Source organism: Saccopteryx leptura, chromosome 3, assembly GCF_036850995.1.
Source record: "Saccopteryx leptura isolate mSacLep1 chromosome 3, mSacLep1_pri_phased_curated, whole genome shotgun sequence".
Taxonomy (NCBI): domain Eukaryota; kingdom Metazoa; phylum Chordata; class Mammalia; order Chiroptera; family Emballonuridae; genus Saccopteryx; species Saccopteryx leptura.
The window spans coordinates 137,319,757-137,336,479 of NC_089505.1; the positions used below are offsets into that span (position 1 = coordinate 137,319,757).

The 16,723-nt window shown below is 43.5% G+C and overlaps 1 protein-coding gene across 2 annotated transcripts in view; it reads left to right on the plus strand.

Moving 5' to 3' along the window:
- The window catches only part of PGM1 (phosphoglucomutase 1), an 80,540-nt gene that overhangs the window by 43,611 nt on the left and 20,206 nt on the right, over window positions 1-16,723 (plus strand). For both annotated transcript variants that reach the window (XM_066376462.1, XM_066376463.1), the window contains exons 3-7: window positions 176-322; window positions 2,156-2,281; window positions 5,641-5,831; window positions 7,002-7,156; window positions 10,217-10,332. In XM_066376462.1, coding sequence (XP_066232559.1) covers window positions 176-322; window positions 2,156-2,281; window positions 5,641-5,831; window positions 7,002-7,156; window positions 10,217-10,332 — 735 coding nt within the window. The remainder of the gene's footprint in view (window positions 1-175; window positions 323-2,155; window positions 2,282-5,640; window positions 5,832-7,001; window positions 7,157-10,216; window positions 10,333-16,723) is intronic.

A 16,723-nucleotide genomic window follows, 5' to 3' on the forward strand; every position in this document is an offset into this window, starting at 1 on the left:
GGCACCACCTGCTGGTCCAGCATATATTTTCTTTTAGACAACCCTGATCCTTCACCGCCTGAATGATGAAATGAATGGCAGATATGCTAGTGAAGAAGAATTAATAAATTTTGTGGTTTTTGTATTTACGTATCAGCTGCAGAAAATGACTTACTGTTTGCTGTTTGATTTTTAGGTCCTGCTCCTGAAGCAGTAACTGATAAGATTTTCCAAATCAGCAAGACAATTGAAGAATATGCAATTTGCCCTGACCTGAAAGTAGACCTTGGAGTTCTGGGAAAGCAACAGTTTGACCTAGAAAACAAATTCAAACCCTTCACAGGCACGTTCATGCCCCCTCCCCCAAACCCCTATCTTAGTTCCAACTTGAGCGATTTGCTTTCCCAGGTTTTAATAACATGGGTCTTCAGCTTCCCAAAGGCTGTGGTCACTAAGCCTTGCATGTGTTAATTAGCAGCTCTGGAACTGGGTTCGAGAGTCTAGAGACCTGGGTTTCTGGGCCTTGCCAGTGATCAGCAGTGTGACCCTGGGTAAGTCATTTCCAAATCTCAAGGCCTCAGTTTCCATATCTATCAAATGAACTTGGCTAGAAGACCTGGAAGATCACATTCATAGCTAACTTTCATTGACCGTTTATTATGTGCAAAGCTCTTCCATTTATAATCCCTTTTTCCTCTCTCAGTAGCCCTGTGAGGGCAGCACTGTTGGTACTTACTTTTTCCAGTTGAGGAAACAAAGGCTGAGAGAGCTTACGCAACAGGCTCAAGGTCACACAGGGAGTGAGTGATAAACCGGGATTTAAGTCAGGTGTGAATGATTCTAAAGCCTGGGTTTTGATTTTTTTTTCCTGCCCTAATATTCAGTAAAATCAAATTAGACCATTTTGGGGGCTAAATTGAAACTCCCTGTATAGGCAGTAGTGTTAAACAATTTGTTGTTAAATGCCAAGGTATTATAGGTATTGATGGAACAAATGTTTATGAAATTATCTGATTTAAGCAAACGAGGAGGAGATGGTTAGCAGTGTGACTTGTGTTTTGACTTTGCTCTAACACGTGTTCTTCCTCTGGACTGCGGTTTATACAATGCATTTTTTGTTTGAAACCATACCCATCAGGCGCTGATAGCCGCATTCTAACAGAGAGAAGGTGGTGCTTTGCTAAATCTTGAGGACCTACTTAGAGTTAGAAAATGCAAGCAGAGAATTTCTTAAATTTTTAATGTTTAGACTCCTGAAAATTCAACAATACTGTTTTTATATTTATTTTATTCCTTTAGTCGTGCTTGTGAAAATGTTATCTTAAAAAATATTTTTTCTGCTTTTTACCATTAAGTCTTTTTTTTTTTTTCTTTCATTTTTCTGAAGCTGGAAACAGGGAGAGACAGTCAGACAGACTCCCGCATGCGCTCGACCGGGATCCACCCGGCACACCCACCAGGGGCGACGTTCTGCCCACCACGGGGCGATGCTCTGCCCATCCTGGCGTCGCCATGTTGCGACCAGAGCCACTCTAGTGCCTGAGGCAGAGGCCACAGAGCCATCCCCAGCGCCCGGGCCATCTTTTGCTCCAATGGAGCCTTGGCTGCGGGAGGGGAAGAGAGAGACAGAGAGGAAAGCGCGGCGGAGGGGTGGAGAAGCAAATGGGCGCTTCTCCTGTGTGCCCTGGCCGGGAATCGAACCCGGGTCCTCCGCACGCTAGGCCGACGCTCTACCGCTGAGCCAACCGGCCAGGGCACCATTAAGTCTTAATGGCAATGAGCCGGGAAAAAAGGTAAAGAAAGTAGGTGTCACATTTTCTGTTATTTATTACACCAAGACACACTCCTCATGGAGATGGATAGGGAATCAAAGTGGTAGCAAAGCAGAATTTACCATCAGGCAAACCTCCATCAAATATCCTGTGTGCCGCATCCCAGCTGTGTGGACAAGTGACTTAACCTTGCAGACCTTGAGTTTCCTTGTCTACAAAATAGAGCTAATATCATTTACCTCTCAGGAAAACTGTTCATATTGAATAATATCATGTAACGGTCCTGGCATCTGGGGGCTTTTTAAAATAGCGGTGGCATGTTTACAGCAGTGTGATCACGTCAGAGGATAATATTTCTGGATGGGATTAGTTCCTCCATCTTTCAATATTGCCTCTTCCCACAGTGGAAATTGTGGATTCAGTGGAAGCTTATGCTACGATGCTGAGAAACATCTTTGATTTCAAAGCACTGAAAGAACTGCTCTCTGGTCCAAACCGACTGAAGATCCGCATAGATGCCATGCATGGAGGTACGGGCCGTTTCTCTCCCACCCCCTTCTCGCAGCTCGGAAGCTGCTCTCTACTCTGCATCAGAATACTCTCACCAGCCTTCTCTTAAGACTCTTTCTGGCTTCCCCCATTTTTAATTTAAATTTACCGGGGTAATTTTAGTTAATATTAATAACAATATGAGTTTCGGGTGTACGACTTTATAACCCATCATCTGTACATTGCACTGTGTGCTCACCACCCAGTCTAGTCTCCTTCCGTCATCATAGATCTGACCCCCTCTACCCTCTTCATCCTGTCCCGAGCCCTCTTCCCCTCTTGGTGACCACCATTCCATTGTCCGTGTCTATGAGTTTGCCTGCTTGTTGCTTTTTGTTTTATTCCCACACACGAGTGAAGTCATATGCTTCTTGTCTTTTTCCATCTCTGACGTTTTTTAAACGGTTATTTTGCAGCCAGTTCAGTAATGTCCACACAGATAAAAATCTGTCTGCAGCGAAAATAGTAGAGGCATTCTTCATGGGAAGGTGATGTGAAGGGCAGTGTTTCCACATTAAGCATCAGATTTTGTGTCTCATACAACTGTTTCTGTGGACTTCCTGCCCCTCAGAAGATTCCTTACATTCTTCCTAAGTGCCCCCTCGATTTCCAGGGGGGGGGGCGTTTCATCATTTACTGGACGTGGTAAACACGCTCCTGAGCCCCAGCGCCCCACTCGCCTGCCCCCACACGCTCCTTTCCTTAGAAGAGGATGAGAGCAAGCCCAGGATTAAACTCAGGAACAACAGGATGTGTGTCTCTCCCTCTTCTTCCTCTGTGGGTTGTGTGGCCAGGTCAGCAGAGACAGCAGCTGTTATTATGAACCAGAACCATGAGATTTTCTTGCATGTAGGAATATGGGAATTCCTGAGCACTTAGGTTGTTTATTTGCTTTGTAATAATTTAGAATTTGGAACCTATGAGTGGCAGGATTTTCCCTGGTGTTGAATCCAGCTGTTTTTCCGGTTGGAAAAACTTTCTACCTATGCTTGAACAATGCTTTTGATGGTGCTGTTCTGAGCCTCCTGTTATCACTGCATAACCACAGTTAGAAATCCTTCTGGAGGGCCGAAATCTTCTATCCCTGCAACTCCTCCCCTTGGGTTTTGACTTGGCTCTGGAGTCCCGCAGAATGGGGCTATTTCTTTATTCAGTCAAAAGCTATTCTCTCTTTTCAAAATATGCAACAGACATGTATTAAGTATCTACTACATGTATGTTGGGCAGGTGGGCAGGAACTCGGCAGGTAATGTCCTTCAGAGTTGCAATGCTTAGGGAGATAAGATGGATAAAAAACTAACCCTGCCAGACCAACAAAATGAGAGTATTTCAAGTATTCTCTTTGGAGTGTGGAAGAAGGCATAGTCTGATGAGAGGGTATTAAGAAAGGTTTCTTGAATAAGTGGCAACCAGCTTAGCTTTTATGAAAGAAAGATTGAGGGTAGTGGGAAAATCAAGTGATGATCATTCCCAGCTGAGGCAATGTCTGTAGCAAATTCCTGAAGTCTTAAAAATAACAAAATAGATGCAACATTAGAGGAATGAGGAGAAGGCTGGATTGGCTCAGGAATGGGGTTTACAATGGAGTATTTGCCAGGAGAAGCTGGCATGATGTAGAATTCTTTTTCCAAAGATTTTATTTATTGATTTTTAGAGAGAGGAGAGAGAGAGAGAGAGAGAGAGAGAGAAAGGCAGGGGGTGGGGAAGGAGTGGGAAGCACCAACTCTTAGTAGTTGCTTCTTGTATGTGCCTTGACTGGGCAAGCCCAGGGTTTTGAACCGATGACCTCAGCATTCCAGGTCGATGCTTTATCCACTGCGCCACCACAGGTCAGGCTTAGACTTCTTTCTTCAGGCCTTCCAGTTGTTCCTCTAATGGCTCAGTTTCTGTATCTCTTATAGCCCTGCCTGCCTAGATCTTGTTCTGTATGATGACAATAGCCTCCTTAACACATGGCCCTAATGGGAGACACATACTCTGTTCTGTCCTGGCCTCTGTGACATATATTGATATCACTGCCTTCCTTGAGGAAAACACATTCTTAATGTTTTAGAGATGTGAGTTCTTGGTAGTTATACTAGGTGTCACCATGAAGTATGTGACTGGTTTTTCCTGTTATTCATTGTTGTTGATACTTTTTGTGTTCCTTTCATCAGTTTGTCAGATAGCTCAATAGAGTAGGAAGTTTAGGGCTCTGAATCCCAACTCCCGCTCCAACTAGCTATGTAAGTTTGGGCAAATAGCTTCATCTCAGAACTTGAGTTTTCTTATCTATAACTTGAAGGTGATAATCATAATGTAACCGTTTATAACAGGTGCCTGTACTATTTTCAGTGCTTTCTATTTATTAAGTCATTTAACTCTATTAAGTAGCTGCTATTATTGTCCTCATTTTGCAGATAGGGTAGACAAAGGCACAGAGAGATTAAGTAACTTTCCCAGAATTGTACAGCCAGTGGTTGGGAGAGCTAGGATTTGAGCCCAGGCACTCCGGTTCTAGAGGCTAAGCTCCTTTTCTTTTCTTTTCTTTTTTGACAGAAACAGAGAGAAAAGTCAGAGAGAGACATAGATAGGGACAGATAGGGCAGACAGGCAGGAATGGAGAGAGATGAGAAGCATCAATTCTGCTTTGAGGCATGTTAGTTGTTCATTGATTGGTTTCTCATATGTGCCTTGACCAGGGGGTTACAGCAGAACAAGTGACCCCTTGGGAGAGGGGGCTCAAGCCAGTGACCTTGGGCTCAAACCAGTGACCTTGGGTTCAAGCCAGAGACCTTGGGCTTCATGCCAATGACCTTTGGGCTCAGGCCAGCGACCATGGGAACATGTCTATGACCCTGCGCTCAAGCTGGTAAACCTGTGCTTAAACCCGATGAGCCTGTGTTCACGCCTGCAACCTCGGGGTTTCAAATGTAGGCCCTCTGTGTCCCAGTTCGACTGTCCGCTGCTCACCGCCTGGTCAGGCTAGAGTGAGTCTAAGGTCTTAAACACTAAGTGCACCAGCTGTGGGCCATTTGGAAGGACTGCGTGAAAACACGGTTGAGAAGCATCTGGCACAGGTGTGTAGTAGAGTCTTCCTAATGGCCAGCTCCCTTCCTTCCTCCCCCCCCTTTTTCCTTCGTCAGCTGCTCTCCCCCTTTCCAACCTAATCTCTCCTAGCTCCTATTTCCTAAAACCTTCTACTCTACTCAGGCCAGCTGTCCATTAGCCCCTGAGTACTGTTTGCACATAATCACTGTTGTTCATGTCATTTTCCCTAGAGCGCCTCCACCTTGTCCCCCAGCCCCCATGGACTTTGACACATTTTATTTTCTGATTCTTCTTTTCATACTCTCCCTAGTCGTGGGGCCATATGTAAAGAAGATCCTCTGTGAAGAACTGGGTGCCCCTGCAAACTCAGCGGTCAACTGCACTCCTCTGGAGGACTTCGGCGGCCACCACCCCGACCCCAACCTCACCTACGCAGCCGACCTGGTGGAGACCATGAAAACGGGAGAGCATGATTTCGGGGCTGCCTTTGATGGAGATGGGGTAGGAACAAGTGCATTGAAGTGAACCCAGATGCAGGCCAGGCCTGATCCTACAGAGGGGGAGTGAGAGGGCTGCACCTGCCAGACCCTGTGGGCCTAGTGAGAGAGAGTCAAAGGTCTTTCTTTTCACATGGATCAGGGATAGGGGTGATTAGGACCTGAGTTTGATCTAATGACTACTGATTGATAAGCTGGTTGGGTTCCAGATGCCCATCCCAAGAGAGGTTCCTACTAGCAGCTAGCTACTTATTAAATCTCTGGAAGGGATTTTGGAAATATAATACAGTATACCCATTCATTCATTCACATTAGCAGAACAACGGAACTATAATGAGACAACTATCCTTTAATTCCTTCTCTATAATTAATATTTTTAATACCTGTTGTTTTATTTACATTGGTGAACATATACCAGAGAAGGAGAAAATGTGTTTTAGGTATCCTTAGTCCCTCAGAGATTGTAGGCACTACACGTTTACTTTATTGAAAAAGCGTATTTTTTACTGTTGCTGTTGTTCTTTAACATCAGCTAGATTGCACTATTTCCTAAAAAAACAAATTTCCCCATATCAAAATTTAGGGAAATGAAAGGGGTCCATAGTAGACACTATTTTGCAATGCATCTTTCTGAAGCAGTGCATGATGGGAGTTTCTCTCCTCCAGACTCCAGCACTTCCCATGTGCCAGGCACCAAGGAAGCAGGGAGGGTGGCAGCATGTAGTGCTGCCTCCTGCGCCAAATGGCTGGGCCATGATTCAGAAGCCCTTCTTTGAAGGAATCTGCTTTGTTCCTTGAAGGATGCCTGATAGACCTACCAAACTGTACAAACAGCCAACATTTCCATTCATGTTTCTCTCTCCTGTCCTCCGGGAGAGAAGTGATCGGTTCCAGAGTCTGGAGCAGGTCTGGGAGGTTCAAGTCAGCTGGCTTCTGGAGAGAGAGCAAGGTATTCCGCTGGGAAGGACTTTGTGCTTACACTGTAATTGGAAACAGTTTAGTGGTACCGTGCAGATCCATTAGAAACAAAATCCAGTGTTTAGAACCCACTATGAATAAATGTATTAGTTTTAAGTTTTATATTTAAAATTTTATCCCCACCGCCATGAAAGATAGTTTGGTTTCTTCCACAGTTTGACTAAACAATCTTCCTTTGAATCCCCCTCTCCCAAAGGATCGAAACATGATCCTGGGCAAGCATGGGTTCTTCGTGAACCCTTCAGACTCCGTGGCTGTCATCGCTGCCAACATCACCAGCATCCCGTACTTCCGGCAGACGGGGGTCCGCGGCCTGGCACGGAGCATGCCCACCAGCGCCGCCCTGGACAGGTAGGTCCCCATTCCCTCGGCCCTCAGCAGGCCCTTTCCAGTGCTGGAACACCCTTCCTTCCCTTTCAGTCAGGGTATCTAATGCGTAGTATGTGCTAAGTAAGTGTTTACTTTGGGAAGGAACGGGTGAATTTCTTTTTCCTGGATTAGATGCCCCCTCTCTGTGATCCATTAGCACCCTGCACTTCTTCCATCGTAGCACATACTACACTGTGTCCTGATGGCCTGTGTACTTGACTGTCTGCCCTGCTAAACATCTACAGAGGAAAGACTGCCTTATTCAATGTCTTAAACTTCTGTGTGGCCATAGTGTGCCTAGCACATCGATAATAGGGGATACACACACATACATACATACATACACACATGCATACCGTTTAAAGAAAGGAATGTTTGAATGTTAATGAATCAGTGAGTGGATGGCATTCATTCCCACTATAGTGAAGACATTCTGAAGGATCACTTCCCTTCAGCAGTGTGCAGACTTTGGGCGAAAGGGCAATCTGAAGTAAGATTAGTGTTTCAGGAGAACTTTCAAAGAAATGTTCTTCATCCGTCCTTTCTGGGATACCCGTGTACATACATGCACAGTAAATGGTCATTTATCCAAAATCTAAATAAAATGAAAGCTCAAGTAGTTAAAAAAATTACATTCAGTTTTTGTAAGAAAGCAGTGACAATAAACAGTTGATATATTTGATTTGCCTATTTATTTATTATATATAACCTCATTTACAGAGGTTTGCAGGTGGCTTATATGATCACATCTAAAACAACTGAAAAATATCAGTAATAAGTAACAAATGAGGACCAACCAAGAAAAAAACAAACAAACAAAAAACCAAATTAGGAGCATAAGTAGGATGTGACAGGTGCCCAAAAAATGTTTGCTGAATGAGTGGATAAAGAACAAGTGAGTGAATAAAAGGTCAGACCAGGTAGGAAAGCAGTATGTACATATATAGGCTCTAATAATACTAATGAATATTTATTGAACTATAGCTAGACACTAGTACTTGATACGTTTACTTAGCTAGATACGAAGTACTTGATATGTTTTAAGTCATTAATTCTAAGACCAATCCCATGGGGTAAATGCTGTATAGACCTGCTTTACAGGTGGGAAAACAAAAGGGACACAGAAGTTAAGAAACTGGCCCAAGGTCACTTAGCTGGTAAATGGCTGGGTCAGGATTTGAACCCAGGATTTGAATATTTGCTCCTAACCACTGGCCCCCATAGTTGCAGGTGTGTGTGTATGTGTGTGCGTATGTGTGTTACAGAATAGTGCTGACTTCAGCTAACAAGAAAATAATGACTAAGATCCATATAGTGGTTTGTAGTTTACATGGTACTTTTTTTTACATTCGCTATCTTCATTGATCTTCACAGCAATCCTTATTTTCAAGAAGAGGATACCAAAAGAGAAGTTAACATTCTTGTCTAGAACCCTGCAGCTGAATTAGAGCTAGAACTAGAAACTGGGGCCTCTACTTCTGTATCCTCCATCTGAAGTCGTGAGCTGGTTTGTGGCTCACAACTATTATACATTAGACCTATCAGGTCATGAAATACCTTCTATGTCATCCAAGAACAGTTTAATTCCAACTTTTGGAAAAATTGACAATTCACGTGTGAACTCACAATGGGAATACCTCGTTACCCAGATAAAAGTTTATTGTACTTTCACAGTTTTCAAAATCATAGCTTTAACTGTCCTCCAATGTTAGAGTTGAAACATGATACTGTTTTCCTAGCCATAAGGCAGGCATTCTGGAAAGCAACTCTCTATAAAACAGTGCATGAAATGTAGTAACTTTTCCTGTTCAAAGAGGAAGACATCTAAAAATAAGTCACTTGCCTGACCTGTGGTGGCGTAGTGGATAAAGCGTCAACCTGAAATGCTGAGGTCGTCAGTTTGAAACCCTGGATTGCCTGGTCAAGGCACATACAGGAAGCAATTACTATGAGTTGATGCTTCCTGCTTCTCCACACACGACTTCTCTCTCTAAAAATCAATAAATAAAAAAAATAGTTTAAAAATAAGTCACTTAGAAAAGGTTTTACATAGCCTGACCAGGTGGTGGCATAGTGGATAGAGCGTCAGACTGGGATGCAGAGGACCCAAGTTCGAGACCCCGAGGTCACCAGCTTGAGCACGGGCTCATCTGGTTTGAGCAAGGCTCACCAGCTTGAGCCCAAGGTCGCTGGCTTGAGTACAGGGTCACTCGGTCTGCTGTAGCCCTCTGGTCAAGGCACATATGAGAAAGCAATTAATGAACAACTAAGGTGCCACAATAAAGAATTGATGCTTCTCATCTCTCTCCCTTTCTGTCTGTCCCTCTCTCTGTATCTCTCTCTGTCACCAAAAAAAAAAAAAAAAAAAAAAAAAAAAGGTTTTACATAATCTAAAGATACATAAGAGAAGTAAAAGATGTGCTGCAGGGGGCAGGGGACCATAGGTTAATGTGGATGAATCGGGTGCAAGTGGGGCAGCCCACTGGCCACTGTCCTTGTGGGGTCTTCTGGTGGAATGAAAGGAACGTTGACCAGGCAGCTGAACAGCAGGCAGCTGTGACCCTGGCCGTGTGACCTTGGGCTGATCATGTAACATTCTGGGCCCCGTTTCCTTCTCTGTAAAATCTGACCACTTAGGCCCCATAGTTATTATTTTGTGATTATAAGTACAACAAAACATCATTCTTTTGTTCTTTATGGAATGGTTGTAGATGCTGATTATATCCAAAACACTTGCATTTTAAAAAGGCCCCCAAACAGCCTTGCACATTTGCTACTGTTGCTTCTTCTGAGATATTAAAGTCAGTGAGATGAATTAATTCTTTCTTCTTCCTTTTCTACCCTCTCCTCTGAGTCCACATATAATAGCCCATTGTGCACAAGTTTTCTCTTATGATTTTCAACCAATCTTAGAGTTGTGTCTACCTCTGAGCAATGCTAAATGGGACCCTTGATTACAATAATGGCTGCTATTTTCCATCCCTCACATGGCTTCTGCTAACAGTCCTGCTGTGATATAACTTTGATTTCATGCCTTTGAAGGGTGGCTAATGCTACAAAGATCGCTTTGTATGAGACCCCCACCGGCTGGAAGTTTTTTGGGAACTTGATGGATGCCGGCAAACTGTCCCTCTGTGGGGAAGAGAGCTTCGGGACCGGTAAGTGGGCAGCCCTGCACTCTGTTTCTTTCCTGTAAACACAACCTGCGGTGAAAGCTTAGCCTGCTAGGGCCGCGCTGAAATAGCAACGGTAGCTAATGTGTCCTAAATCAAGGTGCAATTTATTTATAACAACCCTGATGAAGTGTACACATTTGAAGAGCAGGGAGCACATTCAGCCAAGGAGGGCTAATTTTACCTTCAGGAGGATCATATCTACTGAGACAGGAAGTTCGGGGCCTCCTCAGCAGCCTGGTCATTGAGTCTGTGGGGTTTAAATAGTGATAAACATATTTTTCTTCCTTCAGTGGTCAAGGAAACCTTTATAAATGTTTTCATTTCTGGGAAGAAATATGGTGGAGCAAGTCAGTTTTTCATTTTTATTTAAGAAAAGGTTTTAACACAGCATTAAATCATTCTTTTTAATAGGCCCCGGTTTTCTACAGCAATGAGTTGTGATTTATTGAGGCTAAATGAAAGGAGACCATTAGGGTGGAACTAAGTTGCTAGGTGATCAAGAAATTAAAACTCCATTCCTGACCATGAGGCTATATGTGGAAATTGTGGTCCAATGAGAGAATATGGCACACTCGGGGATGTCCCAGCACCCTTAGACTCCTCTTTCTGTGCTCTCCCTCCTCCTCTTTGCCTGTCCAGTATTGACAGGAAGACCCACCTCTCTTACCTTCCCTACTACCCTATCCTACCTACATTCTCTCTTTCTTTGCAAACATCCATTTAGCCATGTGGCCCTTTGCCACACCTTAGGCTCCAGCTAGGTTGTGAGGTACTTCAGTAGTATGTTTCTTCTCATATTCTCTCCACCCAGTATTGTGAAGTAAAAGGACCAATCTCCTTGGTCTTTCAGTATTTGTCTTTAGCAAAAAAAGGAAGTCTTTGCCATTCAGATGCAGTTGAAGGTTAAACAGAATAGAGTGCTGATTTCATTTCTTTGTTTCTAGAGGTCCTGGGATAGGGTGGAAAATTTTTTCCCCTTTTATATAAATTTTATTTATTTATTTATTTATTTATTTATTCATTCATTCATTCATCTTATTAGTGAGGGAAGGGAGGTAGAGAGACAGTCTCCCACATGCGCCCCAACTGGGATCCACCCAGCAAGCCCACTACGGGGCAATGCTCCGTCCATCTGGGGCCATTGCTCTGTTGCTCAGCAATTGAGCCACTGTTTTAGCACCTGAGGTGGAGACCACAGAGCTATCCTCGGCACCTGAGGCCTACTCACTCAAACCAATTCAGCCATGGCTGCGGGAGGGGAAGAAAAAAAGAGAGAGAGAGAGAAAGAAGTGAGAGGGGGAGGGGCGGAGAAGCAGATGGGCGCTTCTCCTGTGTGCCCTGACTGGAAATCAAACCCAGGACTTCCATATGCCAGGCCAACGCTCTACCACTGAGCCAACCAGCCAGGGCATTTTTTTATCTAGAAATTAAATTTAATAGGGTGACATCAATCAATAAGATTACATAGGTTTCAGGTAAATATTTCTATAGCATTTGAACTGTTGTGTTGTGTCCCCATCACCCAAAATCAGGTCATTTTTCATCACCATATATTTGTTCCTCTTTACTACCCTCCCCCCTCACCCCGTCCCCCAGTAACCACTTCACTTATACCTATGTCCATGAGTCTTAGTTTTATTTCTCACCTATGTATGAAATCATATAATTCTTAGCTTTCTCTGATTTACTTATTTCACTTAGTATAATGTTCTCAAGGTCCACCTATGTTGTAGTAAATGGCAATATGTCATCATTTCTTATGGTTGACTAGTATTCCATAGTATACATGTACTACATCTGTATCCAATCCTCTATCAAGAAATATTTTGGTTGTTTCCATGTCTTGGCCACTGTGAATAATGCTGTGATGGACATGGGGGTGTATATGCTTTACATACCAATGTTTTCGAGTCTTTGGGGTAGATACCCAGTAGAAGGATTGCTGGGTCATATAGTAATTCTATTCTTAATTTTTTGAGGAACCACCATACTGTCTTCCATAATGGTTATACTAGTTTACATTCCCACCAGCAGTGAATGAGGGTTCCTTTGTCTCCACAGCCTCTCCAGCACTTGTTATTACCTGTCTTGTTGATATCAGCCAATCTAACTGGTGAGAGGTGGTATCTCATTGTAGTTTTCATTTGCAGTTCTTGAATAGCTAGTGAAGATGAGCATCTTCTCATGTATCTGTTTGTTGTTTGTATGTTGAGACACCTATTTCCAAATTCTAAGCAATCTAATATCCTTAAGAGAGTGGCAATACTTTTTTCTTTTTTGGCAGTACTTCTTAGTAATGAATTGTCTTGAGAGAATTGGAGGGTATTAAGAAAGATGAATGAGTGTGGCATTGAACAGAGTCTACAAAAAGGCTAGAAAATTTTCCACGGTTCTACGTCTTTGGTTAGAGAATACAAGGGCACTGCTTAGTGCTTTCTTACCTCACAAAATATGGGTGATGCTACATTACTCCACAGGACACTAGATGAATACCCAATGAACCCGTGAAGTGGTATTTTCCCATGAAATTCCCCCTGGTGTTACCCAGTGCAAGCTTGGTACTGGTCACTCTTCTTAATGGATGAAGTTGTCTTTGAAGGCAGACACCATGTCTAAATCTTTGGTTTTCTAACCTCATAAACCCATTTCAAATGCTGAATCTAGTGAAAGAGAAAAGTCTAAAACAAGGTTTCCCAAGGTATTTGAAAGGGTACTCGTTCCATGAGAGGGTTCTGAGTTCAGTAGAGCTTGGGATACTTGGATATACCTCTCTGTCTTGGCGAGTCACAATTTTAGCCCATGAAGATTCTGAAACATTCTACTGTAAGAAATCCTATCTGTATAGTTTTATCTAAACATGGTTAACTGCCTGTCTCCTTTTTTTGTGGTAGATCTAGTAACATTGTGCTCAATAGATCCATGTGGGAATCACTGGTCAAGGTTAGTCAGAGTCCAGGAGCCAACTAGGTGTCCCTGGTATTGACTGGCTGGGAGTAGGCCTGAAGACAGGACAGAGGCCTTCTCTCAGATGACAGGCCTTCCCAGGCTGGAAGGCAGCCCTCACGTTCTCTCTCCAGGCCACCCGCACTTCACATTATTTATATACCCAGCGCCACTTTCCAGATGTTTCCAGGTTCACCAGTGCTTCTCTTAGAAACCCATGTCCGGCACTGAGCCTGAGTCTCTCAGGGTTGACTTAACAGGTAAAGAATAGAGTGAGATGATTATTTCTAGAGAACTGTCCTCCGTACTTTGTTTGATATAGCTTTGATTTATGTTAGTTTTTAGGGTGTTTTATAATACTCTTTGGCCCATATAATGTTAGGGATAATTAAATCCCTTTAAGTGTTTATTCCGGAGCATTTGCCCAGAAAAGTACCCAATGTTACATTTGTGGAATTGATTTCTTTAAACTCAAGTATGACACTTTAAATTATTCCTTGTCAAAGTTTGTTCTTATTTCTTTCCTTATTAACCCACTCGACAAATACTAGGTGCCAACCATGGTTTTATCTTCCCTTAGATATGTTTTCCATCTGAAGAGAGAATGAATCATGAGAATAATCCACAAACTCTTTCTCTTTCTCTTTGAAATAAAGACAATTGTTTTGTAATATTCCTGAGATAAACATTTTCAAAACCAGACTGAATAGCCACAGGTCTCCACTGCTGCGAATGAGTGCAGCTGAACTTATTTAACTTAACTTCTGATCTTCTAACTTAACAGAGGAGTTCATTTCTACCTACCATATCCCTTGATGGCAAATGTTTCTAACAATTCCTTTACGGAGTTTCTCAGGGTTGACATTAATGATTCTATAAGATTTGAATTCTATAGCTTGAGTACAAGGGTCATTTATTTCTGTATTTTTCCAGGCAAGCAGAGGCAATTTCTCAGGAAAGCCTCCCTAACCTTCCAGAGTGGGTCAAATCCTCTTATTTTTTGGCTCTCCTTTGTTGCATGTATTGCAGCTATAATTTTAGTTATTTATGATTATTTGACTAATATCTGTTGGCTCCACAAAACTGTAATTTCCATGAGGACAGGAGTCACATGTGTCTTATTCTTCACCATTTGCAAAGCCTCCTATAAAGCTGAATAATACACACTGCTTACAAAAATTAGGGGATCAGGGAACGTGCAGATATTCCAGTACTTTCAGCCTTTTGTATAGTGCATTTTCACCAATGAAATAAAAGATGGTTTGGCATCTCATTTGCATAATAGAACAACTTTCTTTGACTTGTTTGCTTTTCTGATGTTCTTGTTTAATTTTAAAAAATCAAATTCTTCTTTTTTTTATTGCTTCATATTCATTTTGAAATATCCCCTAATTTTTGTAAGCAGTATATTTAATAGGTGCTCAGCAAACTCTTGTTGAATGAATCAGAGAACAGAGTATTCACTTGGCACCCTCCATTTAGACAAACAGAATCCTGGTGTTAGAAAGGAAAGGACTTTAAAAGTCACCCGATGTAGTTTCCTATGTGTTACTGGAATTGTTAAGTGATCACTCAGTGGTCTTCTGCTTAAACACCCACCTCAGTGGAGACTCCCTACCTCGTCTCCTGCAGCAGCCTGCAACTTGCATGGGGACTCACCATCACTCACACTCTGTAGTTCAGAGTTGGGAACCCAACTATCTTTGCGAGAAGAGATGAGCTTTTATAAAAGAAAAGGGAACTTGCAAAGAGGTACAAAAAATTCAGATTTCAGAACTCACCAAGTAAAATAAACCACTAGCATTTACGTGTCCAAGCCACAATATTACTAATGTTACCAACTATACATTAGTCTGTTTATGTTGGAGAAGCAGCGTCTGTCTCACTTGATTATCACAGTCACCGAGACTGGGACACTTCCTCTGACTTCAGCATTACAAACGCCAGGGATAAAGGTGTTTTTTTGTGAAGGACTCAGACGTGTGCACTAGAACTAGACAGGGTGAACCTGTTATTTTGGGTTGATCTCATGGTGCAAAGTTATCTTTCCCCCTAACTGTGGATGATGATGTACATGTTTTTACACAACAGCAGAGGGCAAAGTGGTCAGTTCTGTCCCACCTGGATCTTACTGGGAAATTCGGAAGGGAATGGAAAGTGAAGTCACTGCCTTTGAAACTCATCCTTGGAAAAATGAGCCTTGGGAAAGAAGGATAGGAAACCAGGGTGAAGATCAGCTTGATATCATACGGAAATATGCCACTAAATAATGGTCTTGCCCTGGCCGGTTGGCTCAGCGGTAGAGCGTCGGCCTAGCGTGCGGAGGACCCGGGTTCGATTCCCGGCCAGGGCACACAGGAGAAGCGCCCATTTGCTTCTCCACCCCTCCCCCTCTCCTTCCTCTCTGTCTCTCTCTTCCCCTCCCGCAGCCAGGGCTCCATTGGAGCAAAGATGGCCTGGGCGCTGGGGATGGCTCTGTGGCCTCTGCCTCAGGCGCTAGAGTGGCTCTGGTCGCAACAGGGCGACGCCCAGGATGGGCAGAGCATCGCCCCCTGGTGGGCAGAGCGTAGCCCCTGGTGGGCGTGCCGGGTGGATCCCGGTTGGGCGCATGCGGGAGTCTGTCTGACTGTCTCTCCCTGTTTCCAGCTTCAGAAAAATGAAAAAAAATAAAAAAATAAAAATAATGGTCTTCTCAGGGCCCTGGCCGGTTGGCTCGGTGGTAGAGCATCAGCCTGGCATGTGGAAGTCCCGGGTTTGATTCCCGGCCAGGGCACACAGGAGAAGCGCCCATCTGCTTCTCTACCCCTTCCCCTCTCCTTCCTCTCTGTCTCTCTCTTCCCCTCCCGCAGCCGAGGCTCCATTGGAGCAAAGTTGGCCCAGGCGCTGGGGATGGCTCCGTGGCCTCTGCCTCAGGCGCTAGAGTGGCTCTGGTTGCAACAGAGCGATGCCCTGGAGGGGCAGAGCATCGCCTCCTGGTGGGCATGCCGGGTGGATCCCGGTCGGGCGCATGCAGGAATCTGTCTGGCTGCCTCCCTATTTCCAGCTTCAGAAAAATACAAATAATAATAATAATAATGGTCTTCTCAGGTCTAGAGGTTAGCAACAATTTATTCCCTGTCCGATCTTTAAAAGATGATGCATCATATAGGAGTAATAAGTTGAAGAAATGCAGCTTTCGTGCTTTGCAAATTGTTTTTCATTTTAACCTCTATGAAAAGAGCTTCATGTTTGTACTACTTTTCATTGATTCATTCCTCAAATTTATTGAGGTTTGACTGTATCCCAGATGTTGAGTTATACTCTGGGGACACAATGTTCTGGTGGAGGGTTCTGTAGAGTCCATATTTGGGGAAGGCAGTCAGATCCTGGCCGGGTAATTACAAGTGTACAAAGTGATAGGAGGCAAAGTACAGTGTGCTCTGGGAGCTTA